At 42.0% G+C, this 21,695-nt stretch overlaps 2 protein-coding genes across 4 annotated transcripts in view; both read right to left on the bottom strand.

Annotated features, from left to right (window-relative positions):
* LOC109987573 (actin alpha cardiac muscle 1) overlaps positions 1-1,352 on the bottom strand; it is a 3,154-nt gene extending 1,802 nt beyond the window's left edge. The window contains exons 1-3 of the mRNA XM_020638683.3: positions 1,225-1,352; positions 610-748; positions 42-366 (exon numbers count right to left, since the gene is read on the bottom strand). Coding sequence (XP_020494339.1) covers positions 42-366; positions 610-738 — 454 coding nt within the window. The 5' untranslated portion in view covers positions 739-748; positions 1,225-1,352. The remainder of the gene's footprint in view (positions 1-41; positions 367-609; positions 749-1,224) is intronic.
* An 8,334-nt stretch (positions 1,353-9,686) lies between these two features.
* aqr (aquarius intron-binding spliceosomal factor) overlaps positions 9,687-21,695 on the bottom strand; it is a 56,296-nt gene continuing 44,287 nt past the window's right edge. Inside the window, exons 33-37 of one of the 3 annotated variants that reach the window (XM_065966459.1) lie at positions 19,271-19,356; positions 15,569-15,743; positions 14,211-14,321; positions 11,837-13,778; positions 9,687-10,336 (exon numbers count right to left, since the gene is read on the bottom strand). In XM_065966459.1, the coding sequence (XP_065822531.1) occupies positions 13,512-13,778; positions 14,211-14,321; positions 15,569-15,743; positions 19,271-19,356 (639 nt within the window). In that variant the 3' untranslated portion in view covers positions 9,687-10,336; positions 11,837-13,511. The remainder of the gene's footprint in view (positions 10,337-11,836; positions 13,779-14,210; positions 14,322-15,568; positions 15,744-19,270; positions 19,357-21,695) is intronic. The other 2 variants (XM_020638711.3, XM_065966460.1) reach the window with 2 other exon arrangements.

Below are 21,695 nucleotides of genomic sequence, written 5' to 3'. Positions count from 1 at the left end.
CTGAAGCAAAACCTCGTGCACACCTGGGGAAGCTGCCATACCTGTGGTGCGACCGGAAGCGTACAGGGAAAGCACGGCCTGGATAGCCACGTACATTGCAGGGACATTAAAAGTCTCGAACATGATCTGGGTCATCTTCTCTCTGTTGGCCTTTGGGTTGAGGGGGGCTTCGGTCAGCAGGGTGGGGTGCTCCTCTGGGGCCACGCGCAGCTCGTTGTAGAAGGTGTGGTGCCAGATCTTCTCCATGTCGTCCCAGTTGGTGATGATGCCGTGTTCGATGGGGTACTTCAGGGTCAGGATGCCTCTTTTGCTCTGGGCTTCGTCGCCTACGTACGAGTCCTTCTGGCCCATACCAACCATGACGCCCTGGTAACAATGAGATCAAGGAGTTAGTGATATAATGGAAGGCTGCTTATTGCCACAAATAATCTGAAAATGATCTGTTTTACTTAGTTATCAATTGAAATGTAGATGCGTAATTTCGGTGCGTAATTACGCACAGCAGATCGGGCCCTAACCCACACCCAAATATTGTTTAGATGTGATGAAAACAAACTCAAATCATACTCGTCTAAGCTGTTTGAAGAATGTATAAATGTTTTACTTTACCTGGTGACGGGGGCGACCGACGATGGAGGGAAACACGGCGCGAGGTGCGTCATCGCCGGCGAACCCAGCCTTCACCAGGCCTGAGCCGTTATCACACACCAGAGCGGTGGTTTCGTCCTCGTCGCACATGATGTCAGCTCTGCAAGGTGCAAATAGATGAAATGAAACTCTTCGTATAGATTTGGTCGAGTTAAGATTTTGTCTTCTCTCACACACACACACACACACACACACACACACACACACACAGAGGTCATATTTGTGGACAAACTACCCCAAAGAATGGTGATTAGATTAGTTATTCCTCATGAATAATGTTAATAATATAGGTTTTTGAAGTTGTATTATGGGATTGGGTTAATCTTTTTGAAATATTTAAATTGGATACAGCTGAAAACAGTTCTGTAGTATTGCACAATTAATCTCTCGACCATCAAAACAAAACGAGCTGATGAAATGTGGTGAGATGATTCGTCTCAGTTAGATGATGACACTTGGTTAGAGGCGAAGATGACAGTCACTACCAACTGGGTTAAAATCATTTTCCATTCTCAATTGATATATCCACAGGTTGTTGTTTTTTTTCCCCCTCCCTTCAGTCCTCCTCGTACTCACCAGATCAGCACCAGGCGCCGAATCTTAAGTGTGCAAACCAAGGGTGCCGAAGTGTCACCTCTGACCAATTTATACCCTGACAAGTGTCCGTGAGAGGGGGCCGAGCAGTGCGACCCCTACTCCATATTTGGCCGCTCATTGACAACAGCAGCTCCATGAATGGCATCAAAAGGACCGGGAACTCCCGCGCGCACAGCTGTGCCTGTCGCGCATGCGTGGAGGAGAGACAATGACAGGCTTCCTTTTGATCTCTTCTCCATCGATCCACCAAAACATTAGAATTCATGAAGTTGAACTGAAGCTTCTCTGAATACCCCAAAAACAGGGTTAACAGAAAATTATTTAGGTATCTTTTTTTTTATTTAAATCATTCTGTGTTGTCTTTGTTTCTGTAAAGGTCTCTTAAACACACAGGAGTTTAAACTGGCAGGACACATGTAGGTCTCATCAGCAGCAAATGGAGAGGCACTTGTGTCACACAGCTGGTGTCAGCGGCTGTTTGACTCCATTAGAAGCTCCACATATGAGAGGGGGGAAGCCTCTGCTGCAGACCAAACATTCCCATGTTATTATACCTAATAGCCCCCCCCCCCCCCATCACCACCACCACTTATTAAAAGCCATCTTATTAAATTTCATGACAAGCCTGCACACATTCTCATACACAAGCTGGACTTGTCATATGGCAAAGGAAAATGTATTTTTGCAGATGCATTCACATATTTTATTTTCATAAAATCAATGATTATCAATCTTTAGAATGAGCTGCATTGATGATTTTGTATGTTTGGCCACACATCATGCTGTGTCCACTTCGGGAACAAAATCAATCTAAAATCATGCTTTAGCTCAAGGTTGTCCATTAGTTTTATCTGCTTTGAATGCTTTTATGTAGCAGACAATTGAACAAGAGCACACAATATGCAGGTAACTCTGTCTTACAGGAAGAATTACTTTTGCTTCAATATCAAAGGTTATAGAAATATATTGTATTCATTCTCTCTGGCATATTTCTGTTCCTCTGTCTGAGCACATAATGCTACCTCAGACACCAGCCACTGGTCTGGTAATTATCTTTTTTATGCAACCAAAGTCAAGGTAATGTATTCTTCCCTGTAAGAAAACCTTGACAGATAAATCCAAAGCAATGTTAATACAATGTGTTGTTCCCTACATCAGAACAATAAGCTAAAAGGAACATCTCCTGTTGTGACACATGCCATATTCTTTCTTTAGTCCTGCACAGAGGGAAGACGAAGACTCAGGGAATGACATCGGCCGTTTGCTTGAAAGGGACGGCGAGCGAGCTCTGAAGGCTGTGAAACAAACACTGGCTAAGAGCAGTGGATGGTCCCACCACAAGGAGGACAAGACAAAAGGGCACAGCAAGCCATGAATCATATGCTGCTGTCACCCGACCCCGAGCCATAACCCTTCACTGTGTGACTCTTTGTTGGGCTCTTATGTAATGAATGGTAGGCTGAGGTCCTGCTTTAAGCATCCTTTTGCCCCAGTATTCAAATAATGCTAACATTTTATGACCGCAGCTTAGCCAAGTCCGTCTGCCCAGAGAGCAACTGAGAGGACCACGAGGGAAAAGGTGGGCGACTGCTTTCAACACGACTTTGCCCCCCGTGCCAGAATATTCGATTCCTATCAAATGTGGCTTTTCAGTGTCCTTTTCCATCGTGTATCAGGTGCTGTCGCTGCTAGCATGAGGGGCAAGGATGTATTTAAGGGTATTGTTAAGCTTTAAAATATTTGTTTTGATCGTTCTCATAGCACCCACGGGTGTGAGAGGCTCATGCCAGTGCTTGGATTAGACAGAGACACTTGGAGGCTGCTCAAACAGCCCTGTAGTGTGACTTTCCCTTTACTGAGATGAAATCATCATGGCCTACCTAGAACCCGACGCCTCAGGAGCTTTACCTCATTACTCAGCTGTGGAAATGAGATAATAACGACAAATCTGCCCAGAACACACAAAAAAAATCAATGTTTTTTTTTTTTTGTGGGAATTTTACATCATAAAAAGCGGACAACCCCTTTAACAGAACCCTGAGGGGAGTCATTTGCCTGATGCAGGCATGGTTTTGTACCGAAATCAATAATGAATACATATGTAGGATGTTCCTGCGTTGGAATGTAGCATTTTAGCTTTTCATCACAAAGTCGCTCAATACAAACCGTCTGATAGCACTTTGTTTTATCCAGCATGGGGCATTTTTCTGTGCTAGAGCGTCAGGGGCCGTTTAAAGGTCAGAGCAGAGAGAAGACATATTGCTCTGTGAAAATTGGGTGTCCTCTCTCTGGCCTGGGTGCTGAATACTGAGTGACAAGCCGCTGGCTTATGTTGAAGTCCCCTGTTAGCACCTCAAAGGAGCACAGAGCTGGATCTCTGTCAGTATGGCTGCAGATATCCTGCAAAAAAAAATGTGTTCATTCATTACCACTGATACTTTGGACAGTAAGTCTCACTTTCCTGAATTTCACAGTTAAATGTTTTGTATATTATGAGTGTGTTATGTAAACGGCTCCAGGGCAACACGTGTCAAGACTTCACTAAAGAGACAGGCTTTGATTTTGGAAGACTACAGACTCATGAGCGGGTCAAGAAGACATTTTTTTTATGTTAATTATTTTACTTAGAGTATGATGAAATTCACTCAAACAAAATGCAACAACATCAATATTCAAGGAAATCATTTTTAATTAAATGAAGAAAGTTTCACGCAACACAAGGGCTGCAACCAACAATTGTTTTATTCTTCAGTTGTTTTATTCATCATTTATATTCAACGTTAAAGCTACAAATGTTTAAAAAAAAGCGACTTAATACTTCAATCATTTTTTTGTCTACAAACTCAAAAACCGAGACATGCATTTAATATCTACAATAAAACAGAAATCTTACATTTAAAGAAAACAAAAACTTTTTCTTTTGCCATTTCAGACTTTTTCAGAAAATATAAATTTTACGTTTTATTTGTTGGCCTGAGAGATGTGTTGATCTATTAAAGTGTGATTCTAATTTTTTTTTTGCCAAATGCTTAAATGCTTCATGTTGCACACTTCGTTTTCTCTAACTAGCAACATTTTTTACGCCCCTATTTTAGGATTTTTAATGTTTTTTATTGAGTTAACTCTTTCATACTCTTCTCCTGAAAAATTAGTTTTTCAAGGTAATATAATTGCCATTTCAAAGCCTCATTAAAACTCAGATAAGAATAAAATTCTGTCCTTTACAAAGGCTTTTATCCGAATTTTAACCCTTTTTGAGCTGCTGACTCTTTGTTGTCATAGCAACAACAAACATCTTCATAACAAGGGCAGGTATTGATTGTTAGTTGTAATTCTTGGGCTCGTTTATTTATGTTTCGACTGCATTATCTTAACTAATTTAAATAAGTAAACCTCATTTAAGGAAGACATAGCCTAATTATTTGATTTTTTTTTTATCAATTTGAAATATTTCATACACTATACAATCTCAAGTGATTCAACACAACAGCTCTGCCATGAATTCCACTTTTACAAACCGTATAATGTTATAGTTTAAGTTGCTGTAAAACATTGAGGTCAATTAGAGTAGAATTAGAAATTTATGAAGGTGTTTCCTAAACTTCTTTTTTCTTTTCCTTTCTTTTTAAATGAAATTGACAAAATAGGGAGAGCCTCTCAGTATAATGAAGTGTAGTTCAACCCCACTGCAAACTGAAATCTCAAAGAAAAAGATGTAGTTAAATGAATCATAACGCTTCCATTTCATAAATATAAAGGCAGAACGTAGCTAATCACAAAAACAATCTCGTGGATTATATGTAGATTATTTCTTAACACACTGACTGAAACAAGCTTTTAAAGCGTCTTTCATATTTGAGATGTTAATGTCAAACGTGAACTTCTCTAAGATAACTTGAGCCCCCAATTTCTCTGCCCCAAAAGTAAAGTGGACGTGGCCTCAGTGTCCTCGATGCTTACTTTATTCAACTATGACTGGAATCACAAAATTATCCGAGCCTTAACAAAAACAAAATGAAATGTTTCTCCTGAGGAAACTGTAAACCAGATCTTCCTCTTGCACACTGGTGAAGTGGCCCATTTTGAGGCCTTGCAAACTGTGATTTCCTCGCTCAGCCATTTAACAGTGAACCTACCCACCTTGCATGTCTGTGTGTGTATGTGAGGGTGAAATTACAGAGCAGTATGTGGTTAATTGAACAGGGAGGCCTATACTTTTGCTCCATCTCCCCCCCCCACTTCTCTTTCTGCCTCCCAGGTCTCCTTGCAGCCAATAGGAGCAGACTTTTTCCAACGCCAGTCTCAGACCATGATGAAAAATTCACCAGCTTGTGTCTCTCTACCCTCTCTCTCTCTCTCTCTCTCTCTCTCTCTCTCTCTCTCCCTCAGTGCCACATTGTCAGCTTGGCTTCAAGGCCTATCGCCTGCTGTGCTCCTGTGCCAAGACTTCTGGGAGGAAAAAAAAAACAGGAAAAAGTTGAACTAAAATCAGGCGATTTCTTTTTTTCTTTCTTTTTTGGCAAGTGGCGTCTATCCTCAGGATGTTTGGGAACAGAGCTGGGCTGACAAAAAAAGCAATCTAACTGGGTCTCATATGACACTCGAATAAATATTGCAACACACATTCGGGCATTGGCCACCTCATTTTTTTAGAAAAATGAATTTGTCTCAGATTACAGCCCGCATTGGAATGAGTTTTTGTCACCATATGCATCACTTCACTGAGAGGGCTGGAAAATGAGGTTAAAAAGCGCTTTTGGATTGGAAATGAAATATTCATGAATCAAATTTGAATAAGCTACAAAATAGACAGCTACCCAGATTTGTAGGTAGGCTGCTCAGCAAGAGTATTTTGGAAAGTCTTTATAGGGGTGCCTAAGTATTGAATCCGGAGCTATTTTGGTGTTGTCTGGGAAAGCACAGACTGATAGGAGAGTTTTAGGCAAGGTACCCAAACACCTTACCTGAAAAAAAAGTCCAGCTAAATAGGCTCTGATCGCCTTGCATATATTCAAACTGTTCAAGTGAGCTTTTAAAGCAGTAAGTTATAAGTAAGTCCAACATGATGGCTTTTTTTTTTTTTTTGCAATAATCATCCACCCTTTTTACTGTTAGGAAGTCAAATCTGCCCCAGGCTTGAAAGAGAATCCCTCCTTAGGGATCAATAAAGTCATTTTTAAGTGTTGCACAGTTTGTCTCCAGTAAACACCTCGGCTGTACAATGTGCCATCCAGTTTCTGCTCTGTAGCTCCCTGTATCACCTCGTCTGGTCCTTTTGACTTTCCCTTTGAACTTTCAATGTGTTTCAAGTTTTCCTATTCGTCTGAGTCTTCGTCTTCAAAAGTGTGCTGCAAGATAAAAGGAGTGAAGGTGCACACTTCAGTCAACATCGGAGGAAACACACTGAACTTGTAAAGTAAGTCTTCCAAGTGAGAACCAAAAGTCTGTCTGTCCATCCGTCCATCTATCTATCTACAAATATGTCAATTATAATTTTTGTATCTGGAGATAACACAAATACAATCAGTTTCCTCCACTGAGCTGAGTCTTTTTTTTGTTGTTGTCTTTTCAGAAAATGATCCACGCCCTGTGCACGCATACCGACCCCTGACCTTAAAGCTGTGAAGCCGCACGTTAGTCTGAAACGCTGCAACAAAAGGTGACCTAATGTCGCTTAATTAGTGCCAGATGCAAAAGGTAATTTACCTTGATATGCCTCTCAAATATTTGGTAAGCACAAGCCGCCCTCCCCTGTTTGTCATGATAGCCCCGAGCACAGTCATGTGTTGTGAGTCACAGAGGTTGAAACAAGCTTTAAAGAAATAGAAGGAAAGTGAACCTGATCTCCCTCTGAGACTCTGCATGGTGTGATAGCGTGGACCTCACCTGCCTTAAGGTGGATTTAAAGTGTCATGGCAGTTGATCTGAGATTTTAAAAAAAAGAGAGGGAAAGACGGCATAGAGAACATCTGATTACAACAGTTAAATAAAGAAATCACACATGAATGTGATGAAGAGATTATAAGCGTACAATTCTAAGCTTTAAAATAAATCGTGGTTTGAAGAAATAGGTTGATATTTCTGTAAATTCATTCATTTGATTTCTTGTTGAGAATCAGGTGACAAGATACAGCTAACAGGCCGTCCACTTAGCTTAGCATTAAGACCGAAAACGAGGGGAAATACAAACTTAGTTCTGTCTCTCCGAGGCAAGAGAAAAAACAACTCTTAACATTACAAGAATATTATATGTGGGTTTATTTAACCATCACTTGTTCCCTTTAACTCTTTTTGTGTGAGGTCATATAAGGTTAAACTGAATGCTAGCTGCACTAGCTTCACATCTAGCTCACAGACAGACATGAGAGTGTTGTACGTTTTGTTATCTAACTCTGGGCATGAGAGCCTATAGCTGGCATATTTACAAAAATGTTAGAGTTCTTTTCAGAAAGAGACTTTAAATATGTTTTTGCCACAAGCAACACAGAAAATTATTTTGCATTACACTGTATTGTAATAAACTAATTAGCATTTTTTTCAGTACTGAAACATTGCTAATACATGTATTTTGTAAGTTTGACAATTTGCACATTTTTAAAATCAGTTTTTGAGTAGTTTAAATTATGACTTGTTTTTTATCCTTAAAGAAGTAGGCCAAGAATATATATGCTGCCACTCTCGGGTAACATAACAGCAGAGTAGATTAGTGGTGTTACAAAGGGTAAATAAATTAGATTTTTGTGCACGCGTGTGTGGAAGTAACATGTAAGGCCACCCCTGCATAAGTCAGTTGGGCCACCCCAGTCAGAAAAGCCCGGACACGCCCCTGTGAATGTTGAATGGCATGTTCGGAAACATTTGTTGAAGTTGTCCGTCTATAAAACTTCATATTGTTCCAACAAAACCTCATCCATCTCGATGGGTCCATTTTGAAGTATTATAGCTCTCAGTTGTTAAACATCATCCTCTGGTATATTTGTGTTGTTAGCATCATCACTCTGCCTCTATCCTCCTCCTCCTTCCATGCTCAGTAAAAATTCATAATTTGCTCTGTGCACATAGTGCTGTGTAATAGTTAAACATTCAAGCTCTTCACTGAGAACTTTTCACCCTCTCCTCTGGGTGTTGGCTTTCAAAACTTATGCAGGCATGAAACCCATAATGTCAAAACTTCAGAACCGCATTACGGCCCTTTGAGCCACAGCATCAAACTTCTTCAGAGCATTTTTTTTTTAGTGTATAAACTTTTCAATCTTTACTTAAGAAGCTTACTTTCAAAGGTTCAAGTCTCAGGGTAAAAAACAGAGGCTCAACCTTTCATTCCAGAAGTTAAAACTTTCAGAACAAGTTTAAAGCCCAGCAGCAGTCTTTAACCACTTCATTCCTTTTTTTCATTATTAGAAACAAAGACTCAAAAACAAGCAGATTTAAAACCATTCCAGCCACAGGGTCCCACCAGTCAAGACACTATCTGAAAGTTTCAAGAACTTGGCACTCCATATCCCAGAGTCAGCTCAGTTGTTTCCCTTTCACACTGTTTTCTGAGTGCTCTTCAATCTTTTGCTGACTGCTGACAGAAGCACTCCTAAACTTTGTGAAACTATCTTAGTTTGGTTCCAGTAAACACACACACACACACATAAATGTATATATATATATATATATATATATATATATACTGTTATATATATATAAATACTAAAGCATATACAGTAGTTTATTTAAGCTGAGTTTTACCTGGAAAAGGATCCTTTATGTTTCCACAGAATAAAACAACAACTTGTGCCAAGATCTTTTTCAAATACGACAGAGCAGAAGAGATTCAGTTTTGTGTTTTAAAAAGAGAGAACAAATTAAACTTTTTTTGTACAGAAATACTCATGGATTATAATATTCTTGTGGGTCAACTTTTCAATGTGAAAATCTGGGAGAATCACATCTCTGTTGACTGTAGAGCACCTGCACGGCACCAAAATACTGTTTGCCAAATTAAGCATCTAGATAGCAAACATGTCAGATCATTTAGCCGCTTAAGAGCCTTAAGATTGTTCTCTAAAGAGGAGATGAATGCAGAGCTAAAAGAGTGAGACTTTTAGTCATAATTTGAGGTTTAAAACGTCATGTCAATCACTGTAAAATACTACAAATGTTTGTCTGCTGCCACCAATTGGCCAACAATATTGTAACAAAGCTTGAAGTGTTTGATGGCTTCATGTGAGTGGTGTATTACTGGGTAGAAATGACTCGGCTCACTGTCGGAGAATGATATCACTGCCTTCCTTGATTCCTCTTTTACAAGAACAAGCGGGTAAACAAAATTGGAGGGAAATCAGAAATGCATGCGTTCATATCTCCAGAGCTCTGTCTCTATTTACCTTCAGCTCAATATCTTAAAACATGGAAATACTGTATACAATAAGTCAGTCGACAAACACAGAGGGCAAGTTCAAAGCAGTTTTAATCGCATTAAAAGTTTCCATACAGTCATTTACAAGTCTAAGCATTTCCTTTGTTAAATTGCCATTTTAACTCTTATCTTCTTCTTGCAGTGTCATCGTGAATTAAACACCAAACACAGACCATGAACACAAAGTCTATTTCCTTCCTGACAAACCCACACAAAATTGAAATCCATGGTTAATTATGTGTTAACAAAACGAGTGGAATCCATTTTCCAGACCTTCCGGACCTTATTGTTACATAAGCTGGTAAACATTAAAAAATTAAAGTTTCTCACTTTATTTAGCACCACGTATCTCAGGATACCTCCACATAATAAAAAACCTCCTCAAAGTGAAAGGGCTTTTCTCTGTAGATGAGCCACTATCAGCCTTCCGTCTCTTGCCATGGCCTCTCCAGATTGATCTCAATACAAAGGCTTGGAGTGCCTCATGTTATTGGCGCAGGTCCGGCCCAGGTTGGCCCCCGCCAGGAGCAGATCGGAGAATCGGTCCAGGCCGAGGCAGGTGGTGAGGGGGCTGATGAGGCCGTAGAGGGCCCCGAAGAGGATTGCGAGGGGCCAGCCGATGTGAATCAGAATCACCAGCCAGAGTATGCACCAGAAACAAGACCCGCAACTCGCCATCCTAGACTGAGGGAAGAGAAAGATTAAAGTTTCTAATCAAAGTGGACTTCAGACTTGTCACTACACTCAAAAGCCTTTTTCACACATGCACTCCTGAGAAATTCTAGAAGATCTTAGGGTAGGCCGTCCCCTTCACAGTATCAACGAATGAGTGGTCAAGAAAATACTATGAAGCAGAAAAGAGTATGAGTCTGCTTCGCGACAGGACCATCGCACTCATCACTTGTGGGGAATTTTCCTGATTAACTTCTGCGTTCACACATGCAGCCCACCCTGAAAAATGTGGGTCATTTTCAGGAGTTTTTCTTGTGTGTGAAAACACTAAAATGGAGTTGGTCAGTCACTACAAGAGCATCGAAGTGTTACTTTGAGTTTCCTAGTCTCTTCAGTGATGATTGGAGATTATCAGATTGATACACACCCTGTTGATGATCTGGATGTACTTGTCGGGATTAGGCATTGGCCCTTGACGAAGCATGATAAGCTAGCCACGCCAAGCAGTAACCACCAGCCACCCCCGTTGAAGTGAGCGTGCCGCCCTTACGTGCCGTTGAATACCAGCACTGGCACATTAGTCACCCGCTAATAGCAGATCAGCAGAGATCATGCATAACTTCGGTAATGAGCATTACCTCATCTGTCAGCGCAGATAAACAGCAGCCAGGAGTATCATGTGCTGCTAATTTGAGCTATTAACATGCCTGGATGCTAAATCAGTGGTGAAAAATTACTCATTGGATGGAATGTTGTGCAACTTATGAACCAGCCCCACCTGATGATTTAATGTCTGGAGACTTTAAAACAAGACCATTTTCCAAGAAATATGAAGCAAGAGGGGCTTTTTTTGTGTGTGTGGGTGTGGGTGAGAATCCACCAGAACAATCTGCCCTGAGGCCCAGCCTTGAAGTTCAGATTGTAGAACTGATGCTTTTAGTGAGTGTGGAAGTGTTGCTTGCTGTCAGATTCCCTAAGCCTGTTTTAGCTTTAAGAAACCACGGTCAGATCCCCCCCCCCCCCTCCTCCTCCTGCGGGCTCTTCTGTCTTGACTCTGCATAATGTGTAATTTCCTGTTGTGACACCGCTGTCGCGAAGGGTTGGGCAATAAATTACACATTCAACAAGAGCGTTTCCCACAGTGGATAGGAAAAAAAGAAACACATAAAACCCCTTAACTGTAATTATTTTAAGGGCAGGATGTCTTTGCACAACTGGACCCTGACCTCTGTAATAGCCTCAAACGTCTAATAAAACCTTTTCACTCTCTTTACTTGATTGCCATTAAAATTCTTCCCCTTTTTCAGACCTTTTTCACTGAAATGTGCTGCAGCAAAAGTTACATGATAAATGACAGGCTACTAAACAGAGAACATTAACGCAGCATCTGTGCTCATAACCAGAAGTACATTAACAGTTTTTACTGCATGCTGTTAGCTCAGGGACACATCGGCCCGGTAGCAGAGGTTAGAAGGAAAAGCTTTGCAAAGTAGCAATTGATCTAATGAATACCTGTCGTGTGAGTATAAAAGACATGTTCACCTTCAGCAGATAAAAGCTTCTGGAAGAAGTGTGCTCCTGATCTCCTGCTCCGCTCGTAGCTATTCCTTCCGGTCTCCCAGATCCTGCTCGAGACTTTCAGAAATGTTGTGTGAACAGCAGTAGCCACTTCCCACCAGTTATCTCTAATTGACTAAAACGAGGCACCACGGGCAACTGGATTCTCGAGAGGTCAGCTGGGAGAAAACAGAGAGTTGGAACTGGGAAGTCTTCTTGAGGACATGGGGAGATATTACAAAATGCAGACATTCATGTGACTCTAGAGAGTAAGGTTGCTGTCATGGGTTTTGGAGAGGGGGAGGTAGTGAACACATGATAGAAGGACATGTACAATTGGCTGATGGCTGCATAAACGGCTATTTTTGAGGATGTCCATTAGTAAAAAAGCAAACGTAGAAATATTTCAGCATCAGACAACACAGTATATTGATATTCTTTTTTTGGGGGGGTTTTCTATGCCCATGTTTTTGTCTGTTATTCATAGACACAGATAAGAGCAGACAGAGATTATCTCCCCTCCTCTAACCTCATAATCTACTCATATTCTTAGCCGTCTACTCCGAAAATTCTCAGGCTCACCCGGGGTGCCCCGCTCTCACATGATGGAAAACAACAGACATTTCATGGCCCCCTCACTTGACTGAATGCAGAATAATGCATCTCTCCGCATCTATCAACACATGGTTTCTCCACCAGGTCTTCAGACAGGCCCAGGCTGGAGCAGCTGTGCTTCTGACCTGTTCCCTGTATGTCTGTGAAATGATGTAACAACAACCAACCTCTGGTGCATGATAATGAATGAACTTTCAAGTCTGTGTTTTTGCCTGCAGGGCCGTGGACCGCGTTGACCTCCTGATTTTAAGTGGATTTAAGTACAAAGACTCGTGCTTGAACTTGGTTACTGAATGTTTGTTTTGATGCAACAACGTAAACCCTCAAATTATTTGCATGAATTTGGTCGTCAAACCTCGAAACCCGATCGTTTCAAAATGTGCCGTTTAGCAGAGCCTGATGCTGTTAGCACTCCACCCAAAGTTATGAATGGCAGAGGATTTAAGGGGCTTGCTGGTTGAGTGACTGTGTACATCCAGAGGGTGAGTTGAAATCCCCCAGCATGCACACTGGCCCTTGGGTGAAGTGACTGACCTACAAACGGAGCTTAGTCGCGGCTTGTGTTGCCGGTATCGGCTGAGCCAACCAGATTTCAGCTGTGCTTAAAGCAGAGGAGGGAAACAGATGAATGGATGAACGTATCATGACAGAAAGATTTTAACAAGGCTTAAACATGTTGAATATATACGGGTTATTTATCTGTCTGTTGCATGTGAGGGGAATGTAGATAAGAGTTTTAACAGAGTATTATAAGCTTTGGTTTGGTGCATTTACTGTTAAGTAAAAGATGGCCCAGACAATGAAGGACTTTTATTTTTTAATAAAAAAAGGATTGATGGTTACAAAATTCAAATCATCTAGAAAAATTCATGAAACAGTTACACCATTATCGCCTTCCAGTAGAAAACAAATTCACGGCTGCACACTAATTTTTCCACTTTCCCGAGGGACATTCAACCTGGTCCCCCTTACTGAGTGAAGCTTTAACTTGAAAGTAGTCCCATATCTAGATGCTCTACTTCTCCTCTCCACTCTCCTCCCCGTCACTGTCGCTGTCTCTGCCGGGATGCTCGGGCATCTTTTTTGCACGCTCCTCTGTGTCTGGACTTTCTTTGATCTCACTCTTGTCCTCAGACTTTGGTTCCGGTTTTGACTCTCCTTCCAGGGCGTCCTGTTCCATCGGGGTCTCTTCCTGTGGTTCCGCAGACTTGACCGGCTCTTTGTCCGGCGCTGCATCCGTCTTGGCTTGTTGCGGAGGCAGAGCCAGTTGCTGCTGTTGTTGCTAAGCAGAAAGTAAGGTGAGGAAACAGATTCAAAATGTTACGAGTATATTTCCACCTTTTGCTTAGAATCATTCAAAATTCAATCTTGGTGAATTCTACTAGGATACGGTCTTATGAGGACATTTTTCTTGCTCAAATATTATTCTCAAGTCAAGTTAGCACAAGATGGAAAATTTGACACCGAATGGAAAAATCCCCACACCTCTAAGAAACCTGAATTCAAGGTTAAAGGTGAAGGTCAAAGGTTAAAAATACAAGTGAGACAGACTGATTAGCAGAGCTGAAATTCCTAATACAATAAGATTTCAACAATGTTAGCATAGTTTTTTTAACAGTGAGTTTAAACTTAAATGAGTGTCTGGTGTATCTAATAAGAGTGACTGTTGCACTGGAGACAGCACTGATGGGAGTTACATAACAGAAGTGTCTACCTGTCTGTGCTTCTGGGAGGTCTGGATCATGTGCATGTACATATTGTACACCAGATTGGCCATCTCTGGCATGTTCTTGATGATTTGGTCAGGCTGTCCAGAAGCATCTCTCTGAGGAAAAAAAAACAGTTTTGAATTCAGGAATAATGTGATAGGAATGATAATGAGGAATTCAATGTGTCTTGTTAGCATGTATTCTCTCGAGCACCCCGTGGTAAACTACTGATCTGATGCAAATTTGGAGGGAAATTCACTCTCCACCTCCCCGCTACCTGCTTATTATGGGAAAGCAAATTTGGGAGTGCCCCCGAGCTTTAACTGCTCACGTACTACCCAAGGATTTGAGGTTGCAGAGTTTGTAATTTGACGGCATTAGTATGCAGACGGAGTCCTACAGGATAAACTGAGGAGTGAGACGAGCAGAATATTCAATCTACAGGGCTGTTGCCTCCTAAATTTAGGGGTTGTGCTCTCAGAGGCCCTTGGGGTATCATGTCAGAGTGAATGCACTGAAGGCTCCTCTGGAATAAAAGTTAACTGTGTGTGGTTTATTGCTTTTAAACCATCAGTAAAACAACATCAGGGTGTTAATGTGTTTCCCAGTAATTAGACATCAGGCTTTAGTGTCTGTCTCATACCATCCAACAGCGCTGAATATATGTGTTCATCTATATGCAACATTAAGTGACAATGTTATATTTTTAAATCTGCTTCTGGCTCAGCATTGTTTAAGACTGTTAAAGCTCTGGTCCAGTGTTACCACACACAAATAAGGCTTTAATCTGCATCTGCATGTAGGCGGTAGAGGTTCACTTACTCCACACAGACGGGCTAAGCAGAGGCCTCATGTGTGTGCCCGAGAGGCCTGTCCCCCCTGGGGATGAACACTCCACAGTCAAACAAAGTGTCAGAGGCTGTGGGGTATTTTAGAAACAACTGTTGCCACACACGCCATTCAGCGAGATAGAGTGACCAGACAACAGCCGTCTCATGCCGGCCTGGTGGGTTTTGGGATACTGGTTGTGCCTGCTGATCTTTGAGGGTTAATTATAGCCAGGTCTGCAGACAGCACACATAGAATGCTGCTAACAGAGCAGGGTCTTTGGGTAAATCCTCACTAAGAAGAGGGACTAGTGAAGGAATGGGATATTTTCAATGGTGCCATTCAAAATATGAAGGCAGGATTAGACAGAGTCAGGTGGCTGTGGTAGTGATGACGTGGAGGGATGTTGGAGGGTGCAGCTGTTTTTTTTTAAGAAATTGGTGCTGTAGCTTGTGTGCTTTCTTTACCAGCCAAATGTAATGGAGTGGAAGATTATTGTGCTTTAAGAATCTGGTGTGTGCATGCGTGTACGTACAGGCTGCTCCTGGCTGTAGTACTCGTGCGGTCTGATGTGCAGCTGCAGAGGCCTGGCAGTGAGCTGGTTGAAGGCAGGAGTCAGCTCGAAGCAGTTTTGGAACAGCGACACCCGAGCGAAGATGTACAGACCCAGTCTGGCTCTCGACATGGCGACCACCAGACGCCTCACATCCCTGCAGAGCGATAGGGGAAAAAATGAAGTTGAAAATTGGTTTGACACTAGGGGGTGAAAAAAAAAATTATCAAAGAGACGGTTGAGGGTTGGGGTGGGTGTGAAATTGTGAAAGAAGAAGCCAAGTGTAGGGGCAAAAACAAAATCAATTTAGGTAAAGGGATCAAAGTGGAAGGAAGCAAGGGAAGATTTGAAGAGAGAGACATGAACATCTGTGTAGGAGGAGAGAGGTTTAGAGAGGGATAAGAAGCAGTAGGTGAGGGGGACAAATATAGCAGAAAGAAATAAAGAAGTGAGAGGAAGAGGGCAGGGATAAATGAGACAAAGAGAGAGAGGGGTGGGGGGGTGACAAGAGAGGGCAGAGATGGGCTCGTTTTTTTCTCCATCCAGTTGAATTAATAGATCAAACAACTGAGGAATCATTACCCAGAGAATGGAGGAATGCTGCTTGGCTTACAGTAACAGCAAAAGTGGTTGTTTAGCTGCTATATTTAAGAGAAGTGCTCCTGCATGTCCATATACTAAAGTTTTATAGCTAAAAAAAACCCACACCAAACAGCTCATTTGAACACATGAAAGCCTTACTGAGGATATGATGCACATCTTCAAATTGTACCCAAGTATAAATAAATATCTTGCACATAGAAAGAAACATAAGTGTAGTCTTTTTTCAGTCAGCCATTATAAAAAGACGGCGGGGAAACAATTCAACCAGTGTCACTATGTAATAGATCTTCATATTGTGTGTTTTAGGGGAGTGGATGGGCAGTCTAATGGAGCCATGCAAAATATGTCCAACCAGCTGGTCTATAAATATTTGAGACAACCACAAACTGAGGAAGGGCGTATAAGGGGGAAGAAGCGTTTCACTGATTTGGCACATGTTTGTATGTATGCATTTACCAAAAATACATCAACACATACCAATGCTGAAATGCAGCCAAAAACGTGGAATGTGTCCACCTGAGCACTCCAAAAGATTAAGAGGATTAATCCTTCCAATATGCACGATGGCTCCATGAATATGTATATAAGTGAAAAAGGCTTATGGAAACCATTGTGCCGGATTTACGGGAGTTAACGTGTGCAGACGATTTATATGGAACTGCAACTAACTGCAAATTTCAAGCCTGAAACAAAACTTGACAGAGCAACATTTCCACAGAGACAAACTACAACAGCCAACAACCAATGAGCACAGAGTTCAAGAAGAGATGAACCAATCGGGAAGCTTTATAGCCTGTAGACATGGTACTACTGAGAGAGACGCCCACCTGGGCTATGCTGTGACACGACAGGGCATAGTGGGCGAATACCGTTCGTGTGTGTTCCCATATGTGTGTGTGTGTGTGTCCATGTCAGAGCGTGTCTGGATCTGTCAAAGAGTGCGCTCCTGGATGTGACCGTGCCTGTGTGCATCAGCAGGAATGCTTCTCCTGTCAAAGCGAGGGTCAGCTCGTCATATGGTCAGCTGTGTCCCCCTGTGGTTGTCACGGCAGCAGAGTGCCACAAGGAGGGATGCAGGGAGAGGAGAGAGTACAGGAGGGGGAGGAGGAGGAGGAGGGGGAGGGGGGGAGGGTTGTGAGGTAGAACTCAGTGGTACGCCACAGGGATCCCAGTCTGTGGAAAACACTGTACTGCACAAGGTTTTCCCATGAACCATTGCTCTTTCAACCACTGGGCAGACCATTGAGAAGTGTCAGGAGCTCAAAGTTATGAATGAAAATAAATCTACACCAAAAAAAAAAAACAGATCAACAAGGCACTGTGGTTTATTTTAAGTGCTCTTTTATAAAGGAACGGGTGCTGATTTTACACATCAGTCATTTTAAAGGTCTACTTTTAGGTCTTGAGAAATACAAATGCAAATTAATAATACAATTAAATCACAGCCATAAGGTCTTGATTGAGAAAGGGGTTAGTACGTTTAAGATAAAAAGGTAATGAGGTGAGCACATCTCATCTACCCCCAAGCTAGCAGTTTACTTTAAAGCTACTTTAGCTACATATTGAGTAATGTAGGTACTGTCTTTTGTTTTTGGAAGGTTTTCTCTTTGGGATTTTAGAGATAGGACAGTGGATGGAGTGAGAAATCAGGGAGAGAGAGAGAGAGTAGGGAATGACATGCTGGAAAGGAGCCACAGGTGGGATTTGAACCTGGGCCGCCCACTCTTAAGGACTTAAAACCTCAGGATATGGGACGAGCACATTAACCACTAGACTACCGGCGGCCCCCTAGGTACTGTGTTTTAACAATGAGGTGAAATGCATCGAGTGAAAAACACGCTCGTGCGACAGTATTCTTCCTCACCAGATAAGTGAAGTTGGAGCACATTGTTACAGGGACACCATCTGATAACCTTCAACAACCTTCTCACTTAGAGTGGGCTGAGAGTGTGTGGAAGGCAGTGTGCAATATCCAGTGTAAGACAAGATCAAAAGAATGATAGTGAGAGGAGAGCAGGCGCTGCCAGCAAGATAAAGTACCACTTTATGTGGCCCCGCTGTCCTTCTCATTCCAGCTACATGAATTCATTGCTTTATCTGGGAGATGAAAATAGACTTTAAGGTGTTTATACTGTCAGTTGAAAATGGCCATGCTAAAGAGTGGGGTGTGGAAGGAAGGCATGTATTTAGCTACATAAGGAATAACTGATTATTAACGCCAGGGTTCCAATTTAACAACGCGAAAATGGGGGTTGGGGGGGGGGGGGCTCTGGCAGGGCAGCTTTGATGAAGCTGTGAGGGGTGCAATTCTAACAGCAGCTACTGTACATCACAGCCAGAGGACAGCATGACATGTTTAAGTACTGTGGCAGAGTTCAGCCTAAATTGTCTGTTATAAAACATGCAGCGCATTAAGTGCGAAGAGCCCATAGGGATCTAATGGCAAGCTGAGAAACGAAAGGCCATTCCACTATGAAAAAAAAAAAAATCAGTGAAGGAGGTAGGAGGTGACAAGTGAGGAGACGAGGGAGCACAGAGATAAGAAGGCAGAGCCCTGCATGTGTTAGTTAGGAGGATAGCAATGGGACGTGGAATTGAATAGACGTGTCGCTACTGTTTGGTTAACCATCACGCCTCTTAATGACTGTTATATGGTGTGCCTTTGATCAGTACAGAGCTCTTTGTTTGAAAGTCTCGCCCCAATCATTGGAGCACAATGGCTTCTCTTAAAACAGCACAGGAAGTGAAGTGAGCTCCACTGACATGCTCATGCTGTCCTGACGCTCCCATTATCCTGCCTGCTTCAAATTAAGCTCATACATACTTTAAGACAGCCGCAGTGTTATAGTCGGTTTTTCCCTTCAGCAAACTTCTGTCAGTAGCTCCACGCGACAAAAGGAGAGAGCCGCTCGAGAGCAGCTGTCTCCGGAGAGTTAAGCGCTTAGGTTTTTGTTGTTGTTTCTCTGGATGATGTGTATCTAAGTTTTGGATCCTATTACACTTGTGTGTTTTGTAGAGGAATAGCAGCCGATGGTGTCCCTGGTGGGAGTTTTTCTGCTTGGCATGCATTCAATTGGTTACCTCAGATGTCCCACGGCTTTGGTGCGGACCAGAGAGAGGATGATGTAGTCATTCTGCTGGCCCTGGAACCTGTCCACTGTTGTCACCTGCACAGACACACAAACATGCTGGTTATCAAAAAGACACACACACACACACACACACACACACAGTGATACACAGAGAGAAACGCTAACCAAGCAAAGGCAGCTGATGTATTTAACAGAGTACATGAGTGAGTGCATTTAAGGTGGGTGGAGGGATTTAGCTGGAATGTTTAGAGACATGAGCGTGGCTGCTCTCCGTCTTAAATTCTTTTTGTATTTATTTCTGAGGAGAGGTTGCAAATGATGCTCTGTGTGTTTTTCTTGTTATCGCTTTGGGCCACATGGGACAGCCTGCAGAGGTTTATACAGCTTAGAGGGCATTTGCTGTCACTAACCTCTTACCTGGGCCCCCCCCCCCCCCCAGAGGATCAGGGCCAAGGTACTTGGGGGCCACCTCGCTCGACTGGATCAGAGATTATTTCAGCGAGACAGAGAAAGGAAAAGTGTCTCTGAGGAAATCCTTGTCAGCCAATTTGCTTTTATGCCCTGGTAATCCTGTCTCGTTGAGAAGCGTACTTATTCCCGTACATGAAGAACAAAGCTGTGTTTTGACTTCGTTAGTGCTGCTACACCTTACGTAATACAAACATCACACTGCACTTGCACTTGGAACTTGATACTAAGGGATGAGATGAAACAAAGTCAAACCTACAATTGAACAGTAATGCTGCACTGTGTGAATATTGGGCTGTTTATACAGCCGATGCCTTCAACATCTGTTTACAACCCCTGGCATGGTTGGGAGTGTCTGGATTGAGTACGTTCTCGAGGAGATTTGAGTCACAGGTTCACTCAGACTGTAAAAAAAAATGGGTGTAGTCTCAGTGACGTCATCCTTTGGTCTCTGAAGAGGCATGATGAGGCCAAATGATGGTGGTCCTAATACTGGAGTTGCTATCTCCATCTCACTCTCTATCAATCAAGTAAGAGGCAAAGAGGGGGAGCTGAGGTAAGTACCAGTATTTGAATGTGACAAGCTTCAGGTTTATTTAAAAAGCTTGGATTTAAATTTAAGTCGACAAGCTGAAACATCGGTAAAAAAAGATGAACAAGTGTGTAAGACAACATCTGAATATATACATACATACATATACATATATATATATATATATATATATATATATATATATAATATAAAAAATAAATATATCACAGTGATAAATACAACTCCAGTTCTTTTCAATGACCCACTTAAGACTAGTGGAAGTTTAGGACCATGGTGTAATAAGTGAAAGATGGTTGGCAGTTTAACAACAGTACCATGTGAAGAGGAGCATGGGCATTGTAGTGTAAGAGCTGTAAGCCACACCTGAAGGACAAAAACATGACTTTTCTGAAAGGCACATGACATTTATAAAACCTCTGATCATCCACTATAGAGTCCACTATACTGTAACTAACATCGAGGACACATTTCCAAAAAAATGAAATAAAAGGGAATACAGATCCAGCGTGTCCACCCTCTTAGTAACAGCATGTCAGAAGAAGACAGTTAGTCTTACAAAATAACATAAAGCAAGACTGCATGTAAATAGAGATTACAAAAACAAAGCAGGCCATAATTAATTCAGATTTGGTGTTTTATCAAAATACTACTTTTCTGTTTTAGACTACGTGATGAAAGAAGAAACACATCTCAGTAGAAAGAGGTCGGACTTTCCTCTATGGATTCTCTCTCTAGAGTGGATCAATAGGACATCAGCTACCACAGAGGAGCCACACTGACCCAGGACTACGGCAACCAACCTTTGAACCAGCCGTGCTTAATAAATCATGCAGTGGTTGTGGTTACCTCCTTTAAGCTAATGCAACGTTAAGTGATTTTGGATGTCCCATTTGCTCAACTTCCTTCACAAAAAAACCCTTTTGGGTTAAGATGGTGTTAGTGTGGAGAATGTGAATGTGCAAATGAGGGAGAGATGTAGCTAACAATGTAGTAGACCAATATTTATTCACGTCTCCCTGTTGCTATGTAGAACAGGTGCAGCACCAGAGGCAACAATATGTCGCTTTCACAATAGCATGGGGCATTGTGGGCCGTATGTTCAAGCAGTGCTATGCATGCATGCACATGTTCTCAAAACTGTGCCATACACAAGACACAGTCATCCTCCCTTTATTTAAATAGACCGTGAATGAAGAGGAGACTTTAAAGGTGCAGTTTAAAGCAAAATAGTGAAAGTTGTTTTGCAGGGAAGGGGTGCTTCAGTGAGTGAGTTATTCTTAGCCTGCAGACAGTGACAATGAAGCCCTGACAGAGAATCTCCCCAAGGCGCAGCATTTTGCATGGTGTTTAGTTATTTATGAGAAATCTTCAAGGGAGTGAATTACAGAGGTCA

The sequence above is a fragment of the Labrus bergylta genome, chromosome 18 (genome assembly GCF_963930695.1).
Source record: "Labrus bergylta chromosome 18, fLabBer1.1, whole genome shotgun sequence".
Taxonomy (NCBI): domain Eukaryota; kingdom Metazoa; phylum Chordata; class Actinopteri; order Labriformes; family Labridae; genus Labrus; species Labrus bergylta.
The sequence above is the reverse complement of the archived record's forward strand: the minus strand, read 5'-3'. Positions and strand labels throughout refer to the sequence as shown.